General features: G+C 39.8%; 1 protein-coding gene across 3 annotated transcripts in view; it reads right to left on the bottom strand.

Annotated features, from left to right (window-relative positions):
* The window catches only part of INTS14 (integrator complex subunit 14), a 30,786-nt gene extending 8,533 nt beyond the window's left edge, over window positions 1–22,253 (bottom strand). Inside the window, exons 1-9 of one of the 3 annotated variants that reach the window (XM_030317901.1) lie at window positions 22,188–22,253; window positions 18,121–18,404; window positions 16,257–16,364; window positions 12,143–12,298; window positions 11,242–11,360; window positions 10,659–10,801; window positions 8,113–8,205; window positions 6,801–6,945; window positions 5,430–5,563 (exon numbers count right to left, since the gene is read on the bottom strand). In XM_030317901.1, coding sequence (XP_030173761.1) covers window positions 5,430–5,563; window positions 6,801–6,945; window positions 8,113–8,205; window positions 10,659–10,801; window positions 11,242–11,360; window positions 12,143–12,298; window positions 16,257–16,364; window positions 18,121–18,342 — 1,120 coding nt within the window. In that variant the 5' untranslated portion in view covers window positions 18,343–18,404; window positions 22,188–22,253. The other 2 variants (XM_030317900.1, XM_030317902.1) reach the window with 2 other exon arrangements.
* Between the last annotated feature and the right edge of the window lie 485 nt (window positions 22,254–22,738).

Raw genomic sequence — 22,738 nt, 5'->3', positions numbered from 1 at the left:
AACAAAACAAAAAGGCAACCTACTGAATGAGAGAAGGTATTTGCAAATGATATATCTGATAAGGGGTTAATATTAAAAATATATAAAAAACTTACACAATGCAATACCAGAAAAACAAATAATCCAATTAAAAAATGGGCAGAGGACTTGAACAGACAATTTTCCAAAAAGACATACAACTGCCCAACAGGTACATGAAAAGATGCTCAATATCACTAATCATCAGGGAAACGCAAATAAAAACCACAATGCTATACCATCTTGTACCTGTCAGAATGTCTACAATAAAAAAAAAAATTAACACACACACACAAAATAACAAGTGCTGGCTAGGATGTGGAGAAAAAGAAACCCTTGGGCAATGCTAGTGGGAATACAAATTAGTGCAGCCACTGTGGAAAACAGTATGCAGGTTCCTCAAAAAACTAAAAACAGAATTATCATATGATCCATCAATTCCACTACGGTATTCACCCAAAGAGAATGAAAACACTAATTTGAAAAGATATATGTACCCCTGTGTTTTATGCAGCATTATTTACAATAGCCAAGATATGGAAGCAACTCATGTCCTTTGATAGATGAATGGATAAAGAAGATGTGATATATATACACACACACAAGGGACTATTATTCAGCCATAAAAAAGAAAGATCTTGCCATCTGCAACAACATGGATGAACCTAGAGGGTATAATGCTAAGTGAAATAAGTCAGAGAAAGACAAACACCATATGATTTCACTCATGTGTGGAATTTCAGAAACAAATGAACAAAGAAAAAGGCAAAACAAAAAAGCCCAGACTCTTAAATACGGAGAACTGGTGGTTGCCAGATAGGAGATGGGTGGGAGGATGGGTGAAATAGATAAAGGGAACTAAGAGTACACTTATCATGATGAGCACTGAGTAATGTAATTGTTGAATCATTATATTGTACACCTGAAACTAACAGTGTACATTATACTTTAAAAAAAAGGAAAAGAAAACAATAAAAACAGCAGGATCTACCATTTATATATCTATTGTGTGTCAGTCACTTTATGCACATTCTCTCAATAAATTCTCTCAACAACCCACTAAGTTTTATTATCAATTATTACTTGCTGTCATAATGGCAATTCTAACCTCATAAGACTGTCACGAGAATTAAAGGAGATTACACACTTCATTGTCTAGCAGAGTGCCTGGTACAAAGTTAAATTCAACAAAATGTTAGCTTTTATTATCTTCATTTGAAGAGAACAAACCCTGAGGGAGAAAAAAATGAATATGGGGCAAAGTAAAAAGCAGTTCAATTTGAATAAAGAACATGTGTAACAAACCAAGCACTACTAGATTGGAAACTAGATTAGAAAGGAACTTAAATGCTACATCTTAGATCATCGACAAGTATCTGCGTGAGAATGTCACAAGTCTAGGTCAGGGGTTGACAAACTTTTCCTGCAAAAAGGCAGGCAGTAAATATTTTAGAGTCTGTGGGTTATATGGTCTCTGTTGTAACTACTCAACTCTGCCACTGAAGCAGGAAAGCAGTCCTCGATAACACATCAACTAATGCATGTGACCATGTAATAAACCTTTAGAGTAGAACTTTATTTACAAAACAAGCAGTGGGCTAGTGTGGCCAGCAGGCATTGGTTAGCCGACCTCTGATCTAAATGAAAGGTAAAAGAAAACCAGACCAAGGCAAGAGCAGTGCAAACAAAAAGGTAGAATAAATTCAGGAATGCTACAGAGACCAGGAGGTGAGCAATCTCTTCACCCTAACACATACACATGGCTTCCTGCGCCCAGTGCTCTCCAATTACTGCCTTACTTCTCTCCTCTTGTGGCAAACTTGTCATCTTCGTTTCCTCATCTCTCACTCATTCCTCAACTTGCCTCCTGTCTAACCACGACTGAAGCTACTCTTACAAAGCCACAAAAAATGTCCTGTCGATGTAAAATGATTCTTTCCTCTTCATTTCCATTCCTTCCTAAAACTCTTTAGTCATTTACAACATTCTGTGGCCTCTTTCAGATTAAGTTCTCAAGGTGGCAGTCCTAATCTTCCTGTTGGCCTCCATTCAATGGAGATATAATGCTCATATAATTTAAAGGCTTTTCTTCAAATCAGGAACTCATCTTCAGCGAGGATGGTTTTTCTGCACAAGTCCTTATGCCCTGTGTTGACATTATATTAACTCCGGAGGTTGCACCGTGGGTTTCACTGCTGCTTCAGAAACGGGTTAGTGCATTGCTTGGTTTTGGGGATCCCTACTTCAGAATTGGGAGTGTCAATCTGCATGGTGCAGGACTCACGAGACTTTTAATTTTTTAAGTTTATTTGTTTATTTATTTATTTATTTGGAGGAGGAAGAGCAGAGAGAGAGAGAGAGAGGGAGAAAATCCCTGTGCTGCGCTGTCAGCACAGAGCCCAGTGCAGAGCCCAATGCAGGGCTCAAACCCATGAACCTGAGCCAAAACCAAGAGTCAGCTACTCGACTGAGCCATCCAGGCACCCCAGGAGACTTTAATTTTTATAATATCTGGAAAAGCAGGTAGAAACAATGGGTAGAATTTTTCTTGTCATCCTCTCACTAAGGGAGTAGACGTTCCACATTCCTAGCTTTACTCAGAGTTTTCAGTTTTATCTTATTTGGAAGCAAAGTCATATTCTCTTTCCCTGTGTAAGCTTTAAAACACCAGCCCCTGCATCCTAGATCAAGAGCTGGCCAACTGTGGCCTTCTTTTTGAGTTACAAACGGTTTTTATATTTTTAAATAGTTGGGGGAAATCAAAATAATATTTCATGACATGCGAAAATTGTATGAAGTTTAAATTTTGGTGTCCATGAAGAAAATTTTATTGGAATACGTCATTCCCATTCATTTATGTACTGTGCTATAATGGCAGAGTTAATAGGAGTTGTAACAGAGAGCACATGACCTGCAAAGTCTAAAATATTTATTATCTTGCCCTTCACTGAAAAAGCTTGCTGACTCTTGGTCTAGCATCTAGGGTGTATATTTAGTCAAACTCTTTTCTAGGCATATATGTGCATATATGCATGCACATACGTATAAGACAGAGTATGTAGGTCATGTATCTTACCTGTGTATGAGACAATGTACTTTCTTCTTGACTCTATTGTTTTGGTTTCTGTGACATCACTTTTTTCTACTTTTCCTTCTGCCTATTCCTTCTCATTTTCCTTTACTAGCCAGTGCCCTTTCCACTGTCCCCACCAGTTAGTCCTTCCTAGGGGTTTGGTCCTTGGCTCCTTTTTTGCCTTAACTACACACCTTCCTGAGGGTAGGGCTTCTTAAAGTGTGGTTATGGATCACCTGGACTGTTATCACTTGGGTTATATTAAAATTGTAAATTCTTGGGCCAGAATTCAGACCTACTGAATTAGTCCTACCCCATCTTTAAGTGGGGCCCAGGAAACAATTTTTAAACAAGTTTTTTTTTTATGTATATGAAAAATGAAATGTGTGAACCACTACTTAAGCTTATGCTCATTTTCACCATTTTAACTATCAGTGATATGCTTATAACTAAAAATTATATATCCAACTCTGCCCCCTCTCTAGAACTCTTCCAGGAGTTGTCTCTAGGCACCTCCACTTAAATCTCATAGGCATAAACTCGAAATGCACAAAAGAGGTCTTCCCAAACCTACTCTTCCTCCTCTGTTCTGTTCATTTTTTTTTAAGTTTTATTTATTTTGAGGTGGCAGGGAGGGAGAGAGAGGATCCCAAGCAGGCTCCGGGCTGTCAACACAGAGTCCAACACGAGGCTTGAGCCCACAAACCATGAGACTATGACCTGAGCTGAAATTAAGAGTCGTATATTCAACCAACTGAGCCACCCAGGCATCCTTTTCTCTCTTTCAATCAACAGTATCACCTTTCACCCTGCAGTCTAGTTCAGAAACCTGGGATCATTCTTGACACTTCCATTTCCTTTATTCCCATATCTAAAGAATGTTGATTCTACCTCCTGAATATCTTTTGCATGGATCCCCACCCTATCTATTCCCAGCCACTGCCCTGTTCTGGGCTCTCATCTTTACATCTCCAGGACTGTCACAGTAGACTTCTAACTGCAGGATGCCCTTACCTTTCCAAATCCTCACTCCACAGTATTATCTTTCTAAACGTAAATTTATCAGCTCTTGCTTAATTTCAGCCAAACTGCACAACTCCAGAGGCTCCACTGCCCAGAACACAAAGTCTCCCAACTGGTATCTCCACTGTTCTCACATGCACCTCCTTCAGTGGCTTCCCAGTACCTGCAGAATAGTTTTAGCTCTTCACACTTCAAATGAAGCCTGCCCTATTCCAGCCATTGCCAAGCTCTAACCTAACATCTGGCCCTCCCACCACTACCCTCATCCTTTGTGTTCCAGATTTGTTTTTCTATAGGTGTTCCATTTGTCCAGGATGCCCCCTTTGCCTTCATCAGCTCAGTACATCTTTTTCTTCAAACTCCAGCTAAGGTGCCCCTCCTCTGTGAAGATTCTCCTGAGTTCTCTGGCAGAGATGATCATTAAAGCCAACTCTGATCTTGTACCAGTCTTTGTTTATTATTCCACTTTCCACTAGACTTTGAGCAACTAACTCCTGCTAACTCTTTTATCCCCTGAAAGGTTGCTTGGTAGATGCACCTGAAATTGAAATGGGCCCAAATAAGTCAAGGATGACTCTACAGTTGGAGCCTGGGTACCTAGAAGTACTTAGGCTTCCATCAGTAGGGGCAAGGAAATCAGAAGAAGTAACCGTTTAGTGAGGGAAAGGGTGAGAGACACTGGTTTCTGTAACAAACATGCTGAGCTTAGCACTAAGGCAGAATATCTAGGTGGACAGGTCCAACTAGGAACTGGAAATACAATATGCAAGTTCCAGGGAGAGATCGAGTAGGACCAGAGTGATGGATCTAGGGGAAGCTGAAGCTGTAATGGTTGACGAGATAACCAAGAGAGAATAATAAGCTAAGAGAAGAAGGCAAACAGCATTCTGAAAATCATGAGGCAAGAGAAAACGACAAAAGGACAAGAAAATACCAGGAGAATGTAATGTTAGGAAAGGTGACGGAAAACACTTTCCAGAAGGAAGGGAATTAAATTCTCTAGGAATGACTGAGGTTACCTGGTTTGAAAATAGTGCACTGGAGAAAAAAAAGTTTATAGACAGTATCTTTTCACCCTAAGCAGTGAAAGTATTTACATTTACTTAAAGCAACCTAAATGTTGGTTTTCCTTGACATAAAGTTAAAAGTTCAAACATCGAATTCTGTTGGGGTTCTCCATGCACATATCCAGCATCAGAGACCACAGCACACCCCTAAGGGAGATCACACAGCTCTCTGACTACACAGTCAGAGCCATTCAGAATAGTAGACAGAAAACAAAGTCAAGGTAAGTAAAATCTGATCTGGGTTATACCTGAAATAGGACCCAACTGTGCCATTTTCCCTAGCCATGGGAGAGGTTCTGGGCCAGGCTCAAAGAGAGACATCATGAGGTTTGATTTCTTCTTGCTGTCAGCTTGGGAGTAGAGCATTCCATGCCATTCAGGACTAGATGGAGAGAAGATGGAAGACCAGAAGAATGTCAAGCCTGGGACTGTAAAGTTAACAGCTTGGAGCCTGGAGTCTGCTTCAGATTCTTTGTCTCCTTCTCTCCCTGCCCTCCCCCTCTAGCACTCTGTCTCTCTTTCTTAAAAATAAACATTAAAAAAAAAAATCACAAGGGCAGCAAATAGCCACAGAGGTCGGAAGGAGTAAGGGCTGCAACCTATGTTTCAGCTGCCTCCTTGAGTCATTCACAGCAACACCAACACAGGGAGTACTTCTAACAAAGGGCACAAAGCCATCACCCAACTCCGTTCCCGCCTCTCAAGGGGCCCCAAGGGATTCTCATATTCAGAGCCAGTACAAGTAACTCAGCAAACTAATACCTAATAAGAATTGTATTCTTCTTTTTGGACTAGGTAATTTTAACTCAAGTAGAAATAGAGCTTCATTTGAGTACTCCTAATCTCTTCATCTTCTATACCAGTCAACCCCAGGTGATGGCCAGAAGATGATCAGTCACCTCTTCTTTCCTAACAATAAGTATCATAGAGAGGGAAGCAGATGGCTTTGCAAATTTCAAGACTGCAGCACACGTGAAAGCTAGAAAGGTTTTCCTCATAGGGAAGGGTTATAGCACAGTGGTTATGAGCATGGGCTCTGGAGTCAGAATGCATGAGTTAAGAACCCTGGCTCTTTGGTTTACAAGCTGTGTGACCCTGAGCAAGTTCCCTGACCTCCCTAAGCCTCAGTTTCCTCATCTATACAATAGGGATAACACTATATACAACTGTTGTTGTGAGGGATTTAATGAATACATGTAAAGTGACTACAGGAGTGCCTGGCACATAATACAATGTTCAACCAATGTTCTTGGCATCTTTTTTCATTTAGTTCTACCTCCTCATTTTATAGCTAAGGAGGCTGTGAATATTGCATAAGATCTCACAGCAAGCAGTAGCACTGTTACAACTAAGTCCAGATTTCCTAGATAAAAATAGAAAAGAGGAAAATAGAGAAAGGATATAAAAGCAATATAAATAAAAAAAGGCTCACTCTATACTGACTTTAGGGGATGATTTAAAGAGCAGTTTAGAAGGTGATGGTAGGTGGGAAGGGTATGGCAGGGAGAGGAAAAAGATGACAAGAATATTTCTATTTCCTTCAGAAGAGTCTAGGAAATCCTTCGCTTTGTAAATTGATTCTCCCTTTCATTCAACCAAAGGTAAACAAAGTTTCTTACCCTAATTGAACTATTGCCACCATTCCTTCCACTTTTAGGCTGCCATGGAGCAGGACACAAAAGTTGGGTATTTTGCCTGCAATCTGATTGGCTGAGTTTTCATCTTCATTGTCATCAGTTATTCCAGTACCCACCTCATCACCTTCTGTGAAAAGAAAACAGGTCAGACTGAGATTAGCTACAAAACTCCCAGACCCCAATTATACTCCTAGGCTGTTTCTAGCCTTGGAAGGAGAGTATTTGCTTATAAAGGAATATTACTTATAAATTGCTTATATGGGAATAAATAAGAAAAATTCTTATTCCGGTTTTCTTATATCCATATAAAAACCCATTTTCCCATATTATATGAATTCCATTTATATGGAACATCCAGAATAGGTGAATCTATTGAAACAAAAAGGACATTTACTGGTTACCTGGGCTTGAGGGATATGGGAAGCTAGGGGTTGACAGCTAAAAGGTTCCTTTTATGGTCATGAAATTAAAACAGCAGAACCAGTTTCTTAGTATATTAGGCAACATTCAATTTTTATATAAAAAAAATTTTAAGCTTATTTATTTATTTGAGAGAGAGAGAGAGAATGAGCATGCGCATGTGAGTGGAGGGAGAGGCAGAGAGAGGAGAGAGAGAATCCTAAGCAGGTTCTATGCTGTCAGCATGAAGCCTAACATGGGGCTTAAACCCATGAACAGTGAGATCCTGACCTAAGCCGAAATCAAGAGTCAGACACTTAACTGACTGAGCCACCCAGGTGCCCAAGACATTCCTTTTTTTTTTTTTTCTTTAAATGTGTATTTTTGAGAGAATGTGAGCAGGGAAGGGGTAGAGAAAGAAGGGGACAAAGGATCCGAAGCGGGCCTGGCACTGACAGCAGACAGCCTGATGTAGGGCTCAAACTCACCAACCATGAGATCATAACCTGAGTCAAAGTCAGATGCTTAAATGACTGAGCTACCCAGGCCCCCATTCCATTTTTAAAAAATCCAATTCAGTAGGGGTGCCTGGGTGGCTCAGTTGGTTAAGCATATGACTTTCGATTTCAGCTCAGGTCACAATCTCACGGTTTGTGAGTTTGAGCCCCACATCAGGCTGTGCACTGACAGTGTGGAGCCTGCTTGGGACTTTCCCACTCTGTCTGCCCCTCCCCTGCTCATGCGCTTTCTCTCTCTCTCTCTCTCTCTCAAAACAAATACATAAACATTAAAAAATTAAAAAAAAAAAAACCCGATCCAGTAACTATTCCTTTCCCCCAATTCTTCAGATCATAAGGTGCTTCATCTTTATAACCAAAATAGGAAAAGAACTCACCTTTGTTAAGTGCTATTGGTAGGACCAGATGTCTGGACAGAACTGGGGGACTAGAAATATCAGCTATATCAATAAATCCCACTATTTCCAAATCTGAAAAAAAAATGGAATCAACACAATTAATTCATGCTATAGGGAAGTACATTATTTTCTACGTACTAAATTTCACAAATATAGTACTTAGGTGAGGAATTCAGATGCACTGACTAGGAATGCTATTAGAAGTTTCTCTGGATGATTCAGAATTTGCATTTTAAATAGCTGAAGAAATAATACTACCTGCCTTTCATTTAATGATTTAAGTTATAAGACAAATCAGCTAGACTTTATTTTTATGAGGCTAGGTCCCCAGCCAAGACAAAAGCTTCAAGGTTGAATCCCTGTTTAGTCAGGGATGCTCTGGTCAGCAGGGGGCATCGCAGTGTAGCACGTCCACCAAGCCACCGTCACAGGAGGAACTGCCATCCTGGGACAGTAAAGCTATCATTAAAAACATTTCTGTGAGAAAGAAATATATTATCTATAAACCCAAGGTAGCAGTATAACCATGACAATGATTGCTTTATAGAAGCTGTATTAAAGACCATGGAGTCGGTTAAGCGTCCGACTTCAACCAGGTCACGATCTCGCGGTCCGTGAGTTCGAGCCCCGCGTCGGGCTCTGGGCTGATGGCTCAGAGCCTGGAGCCTGTTTCCGATTCTGTGTCTCCCTCTCTCTCTGCCCCTCCCCCATTCATGCTCTGTCTCTCTCTGTCCCAAAAATAAATAAACATTGAAAAAAAAAAATTAAAAAAAAAAAATAAAGACCATGGGTATTTGTTGAAAACCTAATAGGTAAAAAATGAAAGTTTTATCCCAAAGTACTTTTTTTTTTAAACTTTATTTTCTGATTATATAAATAGTAGAAAAACTTGGAAAAACACTAAAAATTGTAAAGAAGAAAAGTCAGTCGTTCTTCACCGTCAAAGGAAACCTCTCTTAATATTTTATTGAATTGCTTTTCAAGTCTTTCTTCTAGGCACAGACATACTCATATTCTCAAAACGATTTTTAAAAAAATCAAAGTCACAGTGAGTACGTTGTACTTCAAACACACCAGGAAATCTGCTTCTCTGGAGAGTTGTTGTCATTACCTTCTTCAGCTTACTAACAAATGAATCAGCATAAAGCAGTTACATATTTTTCATTTGAGTAGCACAAGGCCTGCATTTTATTTTTTTTATTTTTTTATTTTTTTTTAATTTTTTTTTCAACGTTTATTTATTTTTGGGACAGAGAGAGACAGAGCATGAACGGGGGAGGGGCAGAGAGAGAGGGAGACACAGAATCGGAAACAGGCTCCAGGCTCTGAGCCATCAGCCCAGAGCCTGACGCGGGGCTCGAACTCCCGGACCGCGAGATCGTGACCTGGCTGAAGTCGGACGCTTAACCGACTGCGCCACCCAGGCGCCCAAGGCCTGCATTTTAAAGTGGCTTAAAACAAGAATAAGCTATGGACAAAGATCTTGGACCAAAAGTTTATATGGAAAAGAAAAGACCAATTCAAAGGTACTTATCAAAAGAGACAGGAGGGAGTAGAATCTAGATGGTCTGAAGGCAACAAAACACTTGACACAGCTTAACACAGTGTAGGAGCCACAGTGAGAGAGAGGGATGCCCTACTTCCAGACAGCCAGGAGCTTAAAGACACAAAAAATAAAAAGCCTCTGCACAGCCCTTCACTCTCAAGACTCCTTCAAATCTATACACCCATGAGTGAAATGAACATTTACTGTGCACTTAATTTTAATCATTTGCTGACTGAGCAATTATCTAGTAAACACCTATAAGCATCAGATACTGTGCTAGGCACTGAAGGGACAATGATGATATAACGTGCACCCACCACCTCGAGGGGTACACCTACCAATAGGAGACAACTCTCCTCTCCACTCTTGTTAGGTTTGACTCACTTTGCCAATCTCAGCTAAGCACAGCACTATCAGCACGAACCAGGTAAAAGCAGTAGCACATCTCTTCCTTTTAGTCATAATATAAGCACCAGGGCTGAAGGGGTACAGTATATCAGAGCAGAGACCTCAGAGAGACCATGATTCAACTAAAGATTTCCACGCACCTAGGCAATCAGAATTAGAGGAAGTGATTTGTCCAGATCACACAGGAAGAACCACACAGCCAAGTTTAGAAGCTAGCTCTTCACAGATGATCTTAATTATGATGCTAATCAATCTTAGTATCTCTTAAGAATTCAAGGATATCATCACTAGTAAATCTGGTCATGATTTCTAACTCTATTTAATTTGTGGGCTATAGTTATCTAGGATTGGAGATTAATTCATGACCTCACCATGAAAGATTACCAGCCTGCCACCCCTTAGGCAATGCTTCCTCCCACCCAAAATATACATACTGGTGATGACAACAGCACCCTGGTATGAGAACTTACATTTCTTTTCAATCCTCTTGGATAGAGAAGAGTGGAAGTCAGAAGTTACAAGAAAGTAAGGATGACAGAAGAACTAAGAAGGAAGTTAAAAAACACATTACCTGTGTTGATGACTTTAGGAATGGGATCGATTTCCTCATCTACAACAAAAGGCTCTGGTCTGGGGAAGACTTGCACATCAGCGGTTAGATGGCCGCACTTGAGAACAGCATGGAAAGGCGTATATGCTAGATCTATTAGTTTTCTAGAATATGAGGATTAATTGTTATTAGAAGAGTAATATGATACATATTTTTTCATGTAATTTTTTCAAGATGCTAAGTTTATTTTCCCTTCAAGTTGATTCCAAAACTATGATCTGACCATTTGTGAAATAGAACAAAGTCTGACACTTTTGGTGAGCAAATTTCAATCCTGAAGAGCCCAAAAGCAAATTAATCTTTTGAAACTGCTGAGTCGTTGTAAGGAGGTCAATGTCTATAGACATCACTGATTCAGTTATGCCTAATTTAAAAGGGAATGGACTTTAAAAAATCACTACTACCATTAATTTTTACCTGACAATTGTGCAACTCGGGAAAAATAAAATAACAATTAGAAATAATGAAACAGATCTTATAGTGGAATATCAAATTATAACAACAGATTGTAAGAAGGCAAAAAAAGCTCAAAGGATATACTCACCCAAACATAGACTGTACATTTTTCAAGCACAGGGGGCCATCAATAGTAAAAATCTGCCCTTCACCATTGTTTAAATCTATGAGACGTTCAAGGCAATCCAAAGAATCAGTACTCTGAAGCTACAAGGCAAAACAGATGACCCTTGTAAAGTGGCACACAATGACAGATTATTATCAGCACACCAAGGTCAAACCCATCACAATAACACAGCCAATAAGTAATAAAAATGATTTTTTTAACAATGTGAGAGAAAAATAACTATAACAATTTTGATTCAAGGTTACTAAGAGGAATGTTATATAAAATGATACCAGTAGAGCTATTTCATTCAGAAAGTTTTACAAAGATTCTCAGAAGTGACCACAGTTGGTATTTACAGTCTCTTTCCTCCAAGGCGTTTCTAACATCTTTTGGTGAGAACCATCATTATCTACATTCTACAGACAGAAAAACTGAGGTGAAGAAAGGTTAACTAACTTTCCCAAAGAAATGAGAAAAGCAGGAAGTAGAGTTTAATAAAACATGTATCAGTAGTGTTACTTTACTGAAAAAGTTCAAGCACACTTCTGTCAACATTTCTGGTAGAATGGACATACGAATTCCTAAACGAGAGAAATGTCTTAACACCAAAACGAACATTTTGACTTTTAGGCATCTGAAGAGTCTCTGTGGGAAGTAGGACAAACAACAAGTCCAGCTATGTTTCCCGAGATGGGCAACCTTTAAACCTCCAAAGAGCATTACAGACCTAGAGTCTTTTCAAATATAATTTAGTGACCAGCCTCAGCTGAAACCAATGGAGTTCAATGCTATAGTACACACAATATTACTATTAATGGAATATACTAAAAAATAAATTCCTAAGATGTATCTAACCAAACTAAAAAGAACTTGGTATTACCTCCTCCAAATTTGCCATGCACATGATGTATAACTTAGATGGGAAAGGAAAAGGTAGTGGAAACCTGTTGCTCTCGCTTCGTTGACTGTGAGTAGCTAGGGAATGCCGCAGTGACCCTCTACCAATGCCAAGACAGCCATCTGTCACCAGAACAACCTGTTTGCAAAGTGTGAGAGGAGGTTTGTACATGAAATAACATATTTATTTAAAGCAGTCTCATTTAGCAATGTTTTCATTTCTCCCTAATTGCACCTACACTGAAAAGCCCATCTCTTCAGGGAGATAAGCAAGAAGGTAAATAAATCTCAAAAACATTTTGTCAAGTGAAAGATGACACAATGTAGGACTCTATATATGAAGTTCTAGTACAGATGCAACAAAGCTAAGATAAATCAAACAGGAGACTTCGGGTATAGGGGGATAATGACTAGAAAGGGGGTTGAGGAAACTTTGTTGGATAACGGAAATGTTCTAGATCTTTACTGGAATAGTGGTTACATAGGTGTATGCATCTGTCAAAACTCAGGGAACTGTGTGCTTAAGATCTACGCATTTTACTGTATTTTATATAATTAAACATAAAAACTAGTACCTACCTATGAATACTTAAAATCATATAATCAATTCTTACGTAATTGTATTAAAACTAGAACTCGATCTCTTAGCTAAGGGGTGGGCCCCTATGGCACTGGACATCAAGAATGACATGAGGATCTATTTTACGTGGACCTAGGAAATCTGAACCTTGACACTATTTTCAGAGATGTTAAACTCTACCTGGTCAATTAAAAAGACCAGTGTTTCAGGGGTGCCTGGGTGGCTCAGTCGGTTAAGTATCCGACTTCAGCTCATATCACGATCTCGTGGTTCGTGGGTTCAAGCCCTGTGTTGAGCTCTGTGCTGACAGCTCAGAGCTTGAAGCCTACTTCAGATTCTGTCTCTCTCTCTCTCTCTCTCAAAAAATAAATAAACGTTAAAAATATTTTTTTAAAATGACAACTGTTTTAAAAATGTATTCATAAAAGCCATTTAACCAGACATGTATAAGACCTTTAAAATACATTCTTAATCAACCTGCAATTTGAAAAAGCCTTCGAACTATACCAACAATAGACAGTGGTTACAAATCATTTTCCTCACTGCTTCAGAGACCTTACAGGGTGGTAGACTTTCCAAGCATTCCAGAGGAGGATTGTTTTGGCTTTTCCTATTCTAGACTTGTACTTGATAAAACAGCCATTAAAGCAGTATTAGGTGACTACAACCATGTGAAGTACCAAGATTGGCCCTTGTTTCTAAAGCCCAAGAATGCTCAATGGCAGTCTCCTGGAGGGATGTCATCTTTTGGGAAGATAGTCAGTTTATTACAAGGCAATGTCCTCTTCTATGAACAAATGCTATATAATGATTTACTTCTGCCCCTACTTTTTTCAGATGCTTTGTGTTAGTGGAAATATTTCACATAATATCAAAATGAGACAGACTTCACTGAGATAATGAAGACATGGTCCAGCTGTCTAAAACCTTGGTTAATAAAACTCCATGTTAAAACAAATCTATATGATAGCAACGGATTATAAAAACAATCACTAATAACTTCCACACCTAGCACACTGTTTTGGACCTGATTCACTCCAAAACTCATCAAACAAATCTAAGTGGATCCAGGCCTAGCCCCATGACCTCAGGGTACAGTACATCTCAAATTCAGATTCTTCCTTTTGCAAAGGAAGAAAAAATATTAAAAGGCAGAAGTCTGCATGGTACACAAGATCTTGCTTGTTACATATTTTCTGAATTTCTTCTCTAAAATGACTGAAGTAGCAAAGGAAACTGTGCTACCAGCTAGCTTCTAGTTCAGAAGATACTGACAACAAAATTTCATTTATTCAGGATATTGTTAGGACATTAGAAATTCTGTATGCACAGATTTACCAAATAAATGTTTATGAAGGTGCCAAATATCTTTATTTCTGAAAATAAACTGATCTAAAGGCATTTATGGCATTTGCTAAAGTGATTTAACCTTTAGTAGCAGCTCAGGGTCTTCATTAACCCATGAGTTCATACTCTGTAAAACAGGGTGGTTTGACAGTAAGAAAAAAACCCAAAAACCAAAAAAAAAGTTGGGTTCATGAGACAGACTTCACATGCAATAAAACTCACCCTTCTTAGTATACAGTTCTAGGAATTCCAACAACTGCCTTTAGTGAGCAACGACTTCTACAATCAAGATAAAGGCTAGTTCTGTCCCGTCACTTTCCATTCTCCCTTGTGCTTCATTTAAGTCAATCCCCTAACCCATCCCTCACCCCCAGACAACCACAATCTTAAAAAATAAATACCAGTTATGCCAATGACACTACTAAAGAATCCATGTTTGACCATATAATAAAAAATCATATGCTATGGCACACTGCCTGTTTTCGTAAATAAAATTTTATTGCAACACAGGCTTTTCATTTATTTACTTTTTATCTATGGTTGCTTTCATGCCATGACAGTGGAAATGAGTTGTCGTCACAGACATCTGCAACATCTAAAATATAGAAAAAGCTTGTTGGGGTGCCTGGGTGGCTCAGTTGGTTAAGTGTCCAACTCTTGATTTCAGCTCAGGTCATGATCTCATGGTTTGTGAGACAGCCCTGCAAAGCCTGCTTGGGATTCTCTCTCTCCCTCTCTCTCTGCCTCTCCCCAGCTCATGCTTGCTCATGTGTGCGCATGCGCTCTCTTAAATAAATAAAGTTAAAAAAAAAAGAGAAAAAGAAAAAGCTTGCTGACTCCTGTTGTAGATTACTATAATTTTTCTGTTAGTGATTTTTTTGTTTTCTCCTTTAAAATATGGTACCACTTCTCAAAGCACAAGCATATTCGTCATTGTATTTCTTTTTGTTTTTGTTTTGTGCTTCACAGATATTAGTTTTTACAAATTGAAGGTCTGTGGCAACCCGGCACTGAGCAAGTTTATCGGTGCCATTTTTCTAATAGTATTTGCTCACTTCGTATCTCTGTGCCACATTTTGGTAATTCTTGCAGTATTTTAAACTTTTTCATTATTGCTATCTTTGTTATGTGATCTGTGTCAGTGATTACAACTTTCAGTTGGCAGCATTTTAGCAATAAAGTATTTTTAAATTAAGATATGTACTTTTTTTTAGACATAATGCTATTATACACTAAATAGACTACAGTATAGTATAAACAATTTTATACATACTGGGAAAGCAAAAAATTCATGTGACTCACTTTACTGCAATATTAGCTTTATTCTGGTAGTCTGGACCGAACCCACAGTATCTCTGAGGTATGTCTGTACCTAATATTTATAGCAAACCTTCCAATTCTCTTTTCATCTTAATACTCTGTTCTGATTTGATGCTAATATGGACCCTGCTGTGGACTCTAAGTAAAGGGCAACAGATATATGACATTCATACTCCCCCCATTTTTATTTATTTATTTTTTTTTATTTTTTTTTTTTTAATTTTTTTTTTCAACGTTTATTTATTTTTGGGACAGAGAGAGACAGAGCATGAATGGGGGAGGGGCAGAGAGAGAGGGAGACACAGAATCGGAAACAGGCTCCAGGCTCTGAGCCATCAGCCCAGAGCCCGACGCGGGGCTCGAACTCACGGACCGCGAGATCGTGACCTGGCTGAAGTCGGACGCTTAACCGACTGCGCCACCCAGGCGCCCCCTCCCCCCATTTTTTGACAACTCAGTTGAGATGGTTAAGTTTGCTAAATAAATGCTACAGTGAGATAATGAAGACAGAGTATAATGTACTGATGTTTATAACTGTATCATTCAAAATTATAACTACCCCTTCTAGGAAGTGTTCTAAAATTCTACTGTGAGCACTTCGTGTTTTATACAAACAATATTGGTTTGCAATAAGCCAATTTACTAGGAGAATGCTTTCCTCAAGGCATAATTTTGCTGTTTTCTGAGCATGGTAGTGTTGACTTAGTGCCTTCTTTTAAAAAGATACCAATCGTGTATAATGTAGTTTATAGAAATTACAATGCATGCTGTGTCAGAGCCTAAAGAAAATCGAAGCACCTCAGTGGTTAATGGTTTTAACTTAGGGCAATGAAAAAGAATTGATCATTACCTGGCAAGGAATTGCACCACCCCATTCTTGCTGAACAATATTGCAAACACCAACTAATGCAGATTCCAAGCAGGTTTTATCATAATCATCCATATTACTTAGTGCTTCCTAATTGAATAAAAGATAAAATTGCTCATTATTCTTTACTGTCTTAATCTGTTATTAGAAAACAACATAAACCATTCAAATCATGAATGTTACACAGGGGACATTGTGTTTCTGAGAGCCCAAAAGCATAGTTTCTCAAAGAAAAATGGTAAGACAGGCTTCCTCAACCACAAAGGACAATTAAAACAGCTTCCCCTTATTCTATTCTCTTATCAAGTATGAGTGAATAATCCACCAAGTTCATAGCTTTGTAAGGGAACCCTGAAGAAAGTAACTAAAATGAAGAACTTTTAAACACACAGAAAAAATGACAAAAATTGAGTAGTAACTATATCCTAAACATCAACCTAGGCACTTTACATGCATTTAATTATCACAACACTGTAAGGTACAGATTATTAACCTATTTTTAAAATGAGGAAACTGAGGTACAGATTGATGAGGTAACTTTCCTAGGTCACATGCCTAGAGGTGGCAGAGTTTAGATTTAAACCCATTTAATTGGACTCTGGGGCTCCTGGTCTTAATCACTACTATGAACAACTTAGATAGTAATTCTCTAAATTTCAGAACTACTGAACATCCGAAAACTCTTAGTTTACTACTCATTTATAATAAATCCAGTGCAGGGGTGCTGGGGTGGCTCAATGAGTTAAGCGTCTGACCTTTGATGGTGGCTCAGGTCATGATGTTGTGGTTGTGGAATCAAGCCCCAGGTCGAGCCCTGTGTTGAGCTCCGTGCTGAGCTCATGCTTGCTCCCTCTCTATCTCAAAATAAATAAATTAAAAAAAAAAAAATCCAGTGCAATTTTTAAAAAGCTTTTAGGTTACATTAAGAAAGTGAGATAATAAAAGAAATGATTTAACAAAATGTTATTACTTATATTAAAAAAAAATCAAATTACACTGATCCTGGATTTCTAACCTACCCAACAATTATTAACTATTTTCTTTTCTTTTGATTGATTGATTTTGAGAGAGAGAGAGAGAGCATGCGCACGCATGCACATGAGCAGTAGAAGGAGACAGAGAGAATCCCAAGCAAGCTCCAAGCCCAGTGCGTAGCCCAACATAGGGCTCAGTCTCACAACCCTGAGATCATGACCTGAGCCAAAATCAAGAGTCAGATGCTTAACGAACAGAGCAACCCAAGTGCCCCTAAACTGTTTTAATTCAACACTTATTGACTATAGGCAAGGCACTATGCAAGGTACTGCTGGAAATATGATTTAGAGATGTTGTCAGAAAGTAAATTTTCTGGCATTTCACAGACAACATCTTTTGAACTGACACCTAACAATTAAGGTTTAAAAATTATACTTTCTTGCCATTTGTAAATCAAAGCTATTTATTGGAGAGGAAATATAATTTTGAATTACTCTAGAATAAAGGTTTTTATAAGAAGGGCCATTTTTCAACTACTCGGTTTATAGGAAAATAGAAAATAATCAAGTATTGCACCTAAAGACCTTGAATTTTAGAAAATGGGGCACTACATCTTCACATGCTCTCCTTTCCACAGAAAAATTCCAGAAAACCGAGAGAAGAAAATAAAGTAACAACTCACAGCTCGAACTCATAGCTCTACCAAAGGCATAAGGCTTACAGTTTATGAATCTTTGTTTTATAGATATTTTATCTATAGACTTAACATTAAATAATCCCAAATTCTAAATATTCAGTGCAATATGGTAACACTGTTTTTCCTCCCTAAATATTTGAGCCTTGTATTGCAAACACTTATTCCTTTTTGTACCTGAAGTGTGTTGTAATCTCTTGTGAAGGGAACCATCAGCTCCCAGAGTGATGAAAAAACCACCAGGGCTGTAAACTCGAGCTTATAATTTGTGGCCATGTGCTCAAACAGCATCGTCAAACCATGGGCGGCTAGGTGCTTCCGTTGATATTCTTCAGACCCCTCAATAGACACGGGTCGGGTCATGGAAAGGGATACGTCCATTACCACCACTGTTGGCATGATGAAAGTGATCCCAGTGTTCCCAGTCAGAGTGCAAACACACAGCTACGAACAGAAAAATGCTGTAGAAAATAAACATGATTAGGTATTACGTGTCACAGAGAGAAAAAGGTTTTTTGGTTTTTGTTTTTACCCCAACATAATTTTAACCAAACTTTGCAGAAATGGGTGAAGGCAAACCACATTTAAGTTGAGGTGAAGGCAAATCTGTGGAGAGTTCAATGGGAGGGAAGCAAGCAGCTTAGTTCCCTGTGAGGAAGACTCCTAGAATCACCCACTAAATGGCCATAAATCAAGGACCACATAAGTATTTTTCTTGTTTTCAATTTATTTATTTATTTTTAGAGAGAGAGAGGCACACATGGTGGGGGGAAGGCCTGAGAGAGGGGGAGAGAGAAAATCCCAGGCAGGCTCCACACTGTCAGCACAGAGACAGATACATGCCTCAAACTCACAAACCATGAGATCATGACCTGAGCCAAAGTCAGATGGTCAACTGACTGAGCCACCCAGGGGCCCCAGGCATTATAACTATCTTAATGAATACAGCAGTATTTGTATATGCGTTTATTTAATTATCGTGTTGCTTGGTGCCCTTTTTTTATTAAAATGAATGCAAAATATAAAAATCAAAGGGTTAGAAGAGTCATAATCCAAATCAGACAAAGCTGGAAATCATTAACTATTACAAAAGCAACACACTCAGTAGTATGCACTGTACATAAATCAGGCAACAGTACTTTAATTGAAGGAAAAGAACAAAATTAAAGAATGTGAATGACAGCTGGCATTATCTCATGAAATTGTGTATAAAAGTCAATATGCAGAATAAATGGAGAAAACATTTCTATTCTCAAAAATAAAGAACATAGTTCATAGATATACAGACCTGTTCATGGGGACACAGCTTGCTGCTACTGTTACTAAGCAAACTACATTCTATTGACATAATCAAATCTCGTATAGCTATAAATAAAAGACACATATGTAAATATGAAAAATATTTACACAAAATACCAGTAACTGAGAAAAGCAGGTCATAGCATTCTATGTATATACTGATCACAACTTCATAAAAATTATACTGCATATACAATTAGGGAACACACTGGATGGATAATACTCATTAAAAAGTCATCAGTTTCTTTTTTAGAACTTTCTTTAAACACACTTAACAGTAGCCAGGCTGCTTGTTTCATTAAAATATCCAACTGCTAATGTGTGATATTCTAAAATTCCATTTCTACATAGGCTGCTGGGAACTTATAAATGGGAGTCAGGGACTCAAGTAGGAAAAGCCTTTTTACCACATAGTGGCCCGAGATACATTTCAAATATAGTAATGCCTCATGTATCTAACATCAATAAAGATTAAATGAGAGATATAAATTACTTTTCCAGACTCCTCAAGATTCTAAAAAGTTGGGGCACCTGGGTGGCTCAGTCAGTTAAGCGTCCAACTTCGGCTCAGGACATGATCTGTGGTTCAGGGGTTTAAGCCCCGAGTGGGCTCCGTGCTGACAGTGCAGAGCCTGCTTGGGATTCTCTCTCTCTCTCTCTCTCTCTCTCTCTCTCTCTCTTTCTCTCTCTCTCTCTCTGCCCCTCACTGACTCATGCTTTCTCTTTCTCTCAAAATAAATAAATAAATAAGTAAACTTAAAAAAAATTCCAAAATGTTTCACCATTTTGATAGACAAAATTAAAATGTGTATCTTTCTTCTCTGCCTCATTAAACACTGTGTGCTGAACATAATTTATCTCTTATGATGACTTGGCATCACCCGTCTAAACACCAATACTGCCTAACACCCTGGTACTCTGATAGGTTTCTTTACACCAACATTCCCCCAAGTACGTGCTGCGGGACACTGTTCTGGAGAAATGCTCCAAGAAAAATGAGTTCCGGCCTTAATAAAGATGTTGAAAAGTACCAGCGCAAAGAATTCAGTTTAATTTGCTAACCCTGTGTTTCCCATTTTACCTTTTTCTACATAATTATCATTAAGGTCCCAAAAAACAGGGCTTATATAGAACATACACAGAAACAATGCCTTAAGAAAAAAAAAAAGAAAAGAAACAATGTCTTATATTCAAGGTATCCAGGCTGTTGTGCTTTGTTTTGGTGTCTTTTTATAATTAATTTTTAGCCTATAAGTTTGCATTCTACTTTCCTCAGTAATCCCCTGTAATCATCCTCCTCTTTCTAATTTGCTGCTTCTTGGCTACTATGGGCTGGAAACTCAGGTAATCAAGCTTGTTAAAACTGCGTCCAAAGTCAAGCAGGCTCTCAGAGTCTGTGGGTTTCTTCTCGTGTCAAATGTATGGGCTTAGGTGTGTCAACTTGGTAATATTTCACCTCCTCAGTCTTTTTTATTTCCTTTCTGGGTCTTAGCTGTGTTGTTCAAAAGGTGAGGTCCTGTACAATATCGGTTCAACTATACTACATTAGGCCATAAATTCAATAAAAGGGCACTGCCCACCAAAGGTCTCCTCGGCACCTATCACAGAAACTGGCACATAGTGTGAGCTAGACAAATGTTTCATAATGACTACCCCTCATCATCAGATGTAACATTAATTCTTTGGCAAAACACGATAAATTTTAACTCTGGACACTAGGAACACATTTCCTTCTCTCCTCATTCAATCAGAGATACTAGGGACACCTAAGCCTCTTCCCACAAGTAGAATCTCATGGGTAGACCTATTCGTGCATAGAGGCCTACCTGTTACTGAAAGTTGGGGATTATGGGAAGTACTTCCTCAACTCTTAGAGGAAACTGAGAAACAGGCTACAAAGATTTAGATCAGGTACACGAAAGCATCTCTCGCCCACGAAATCGGTTGTAACACCGCACTGGGCGACCACGGCTGTTAGTCCTGCCTTCTCTGCGAACACCTCGAGTGCTGGCTCTTTCTCCTTACTGATGCATGTGTGTCCATCCACCTTCTTAATAGTGGCAATGTCATGGGAAACCATTTTAGTACCCAGGTTGTAAGCACAGAAGTAAAAGAGGGAACTGCATGTTCTTGAAGGATGATTCACTCAAGCACCCCGATTAAAAAAAAAAAAAATCCTGCCCACCACAGTCCAGCAATTTTGTGAAAACGCGAAGCATTTCTCACTTGGGCTAATGCTCACCTCCCCGCCCCACCCCCGCCTTTCCCCATAAGTACTGTTTACATACATGGCTAAAGACAACTGTAGGTCTCCTTTCTCAAAGTCAGTCTACTGCTGAGAATAGACCCTAGCCACCTGATTTGGCCTTAGGGCCAAGTCACAGAAGTACACATTTGCAATTCTTCCCAGCAGGTGACAATTGGCTCATTCGTAAAGAATTGGTTCTCAGCAGTTTTGATTCCACTCGGATTTCTAGGCGCCCGCCCATTCACGTTCGGATCCTCACCTACCCTCAGGTTTCTGAGTCAGCCTGACTTCCCTTGCCCTGAGGTTCTCAGATACAACTTCATCTCGAAACCTTCAGCCTGGAAATACAGCACGCCTGCATTTGAATCGCAGCTGGAGGGGTGTATTTTTACCTTAAAATCAGCCCAAAACAAAATTTTTGATCGGGAAGTCTCTCATGGGTAGAGGGGACGAACAGGGCCCAGGGAAGGGCCGAAATCGTGGTGTTTACGCGCGGCCGACGACCCCGAGCCGCGGAGCGAGGGGAGCCCGGGAGCAGACGCCGCGAAGCAGGGCCCGGAACTGGTGCCGCAGAGACCGCGCGGGGCGGCGGAAAGGCCGGGCGCTGGCTCCGCGTGGTTCCTCAGCCCTGACCCCTTCTCCTGCAGCTCCAACAAGCAACGAAAGACAGCCCGAGACTGCAGCCACCTCCACTCACCCCGCGCCCATCGCCGGCGCAGTCCGTCCGCGTAAACTTTCCGCCCGTGCACCACGGCCGGAACTATAGTGCCGCACGACAGCAGGGAAGCCTGCGCCAGACGGCTCACGGAGCTGGGGCGGGGCTTTAAGGCCTGAGGGGCAGGGCTCTGGCGCACTCGGGCCGCTAGGGGGCGCGCCTTCATCTCTCCTTCCCTCCCCGTCCTTTCTCGGGCGCTTCCCTTTTTACCCCTGGCCTCCTGGCCTCCTGGCCTCCTGGCCTCCTGCCCACCTGCCCACCTGCCCACCTGCCCACCTCCTCCCCTTTCTGGTAACTCTGAGCTCTTCACACTCCTCTCGCCTCACGCACCTAGGCCAGTTGGTGCACCAGCCTCTCCCTCGCTGACACTTGTTCCTCGTCGCCCGCACTCTTCAGCCCCCTCAGTCAATATCCTACGAACCAGTTGACAGAGTCCTCTCCAAACTCTTTTTTAACTGCAATTCCTAACGGCTAAGCACATTTTTTTTTTTTTTTTTTTTTTTTTTTTTTTTTTTTTTTTAGCTGACCTGAGC

Source organism: Lynx canadensis, chromosome B3, assembly GCF_007474595.2.
Source record: "Lynx canadensis isolate LIC74 chromosome B3, mLynCan4.pri.v2, whole genome shotgun sequence".
Classification (NCBI taxonomy): Eukaryota; Metazoa; Chordata; class Mammalia; order Carnivora; family Felidae; genus Lynx; species Lynx canadensis.
This window is presented reverse-complemented; position numbering and strand designations above follow the sequence as displayed.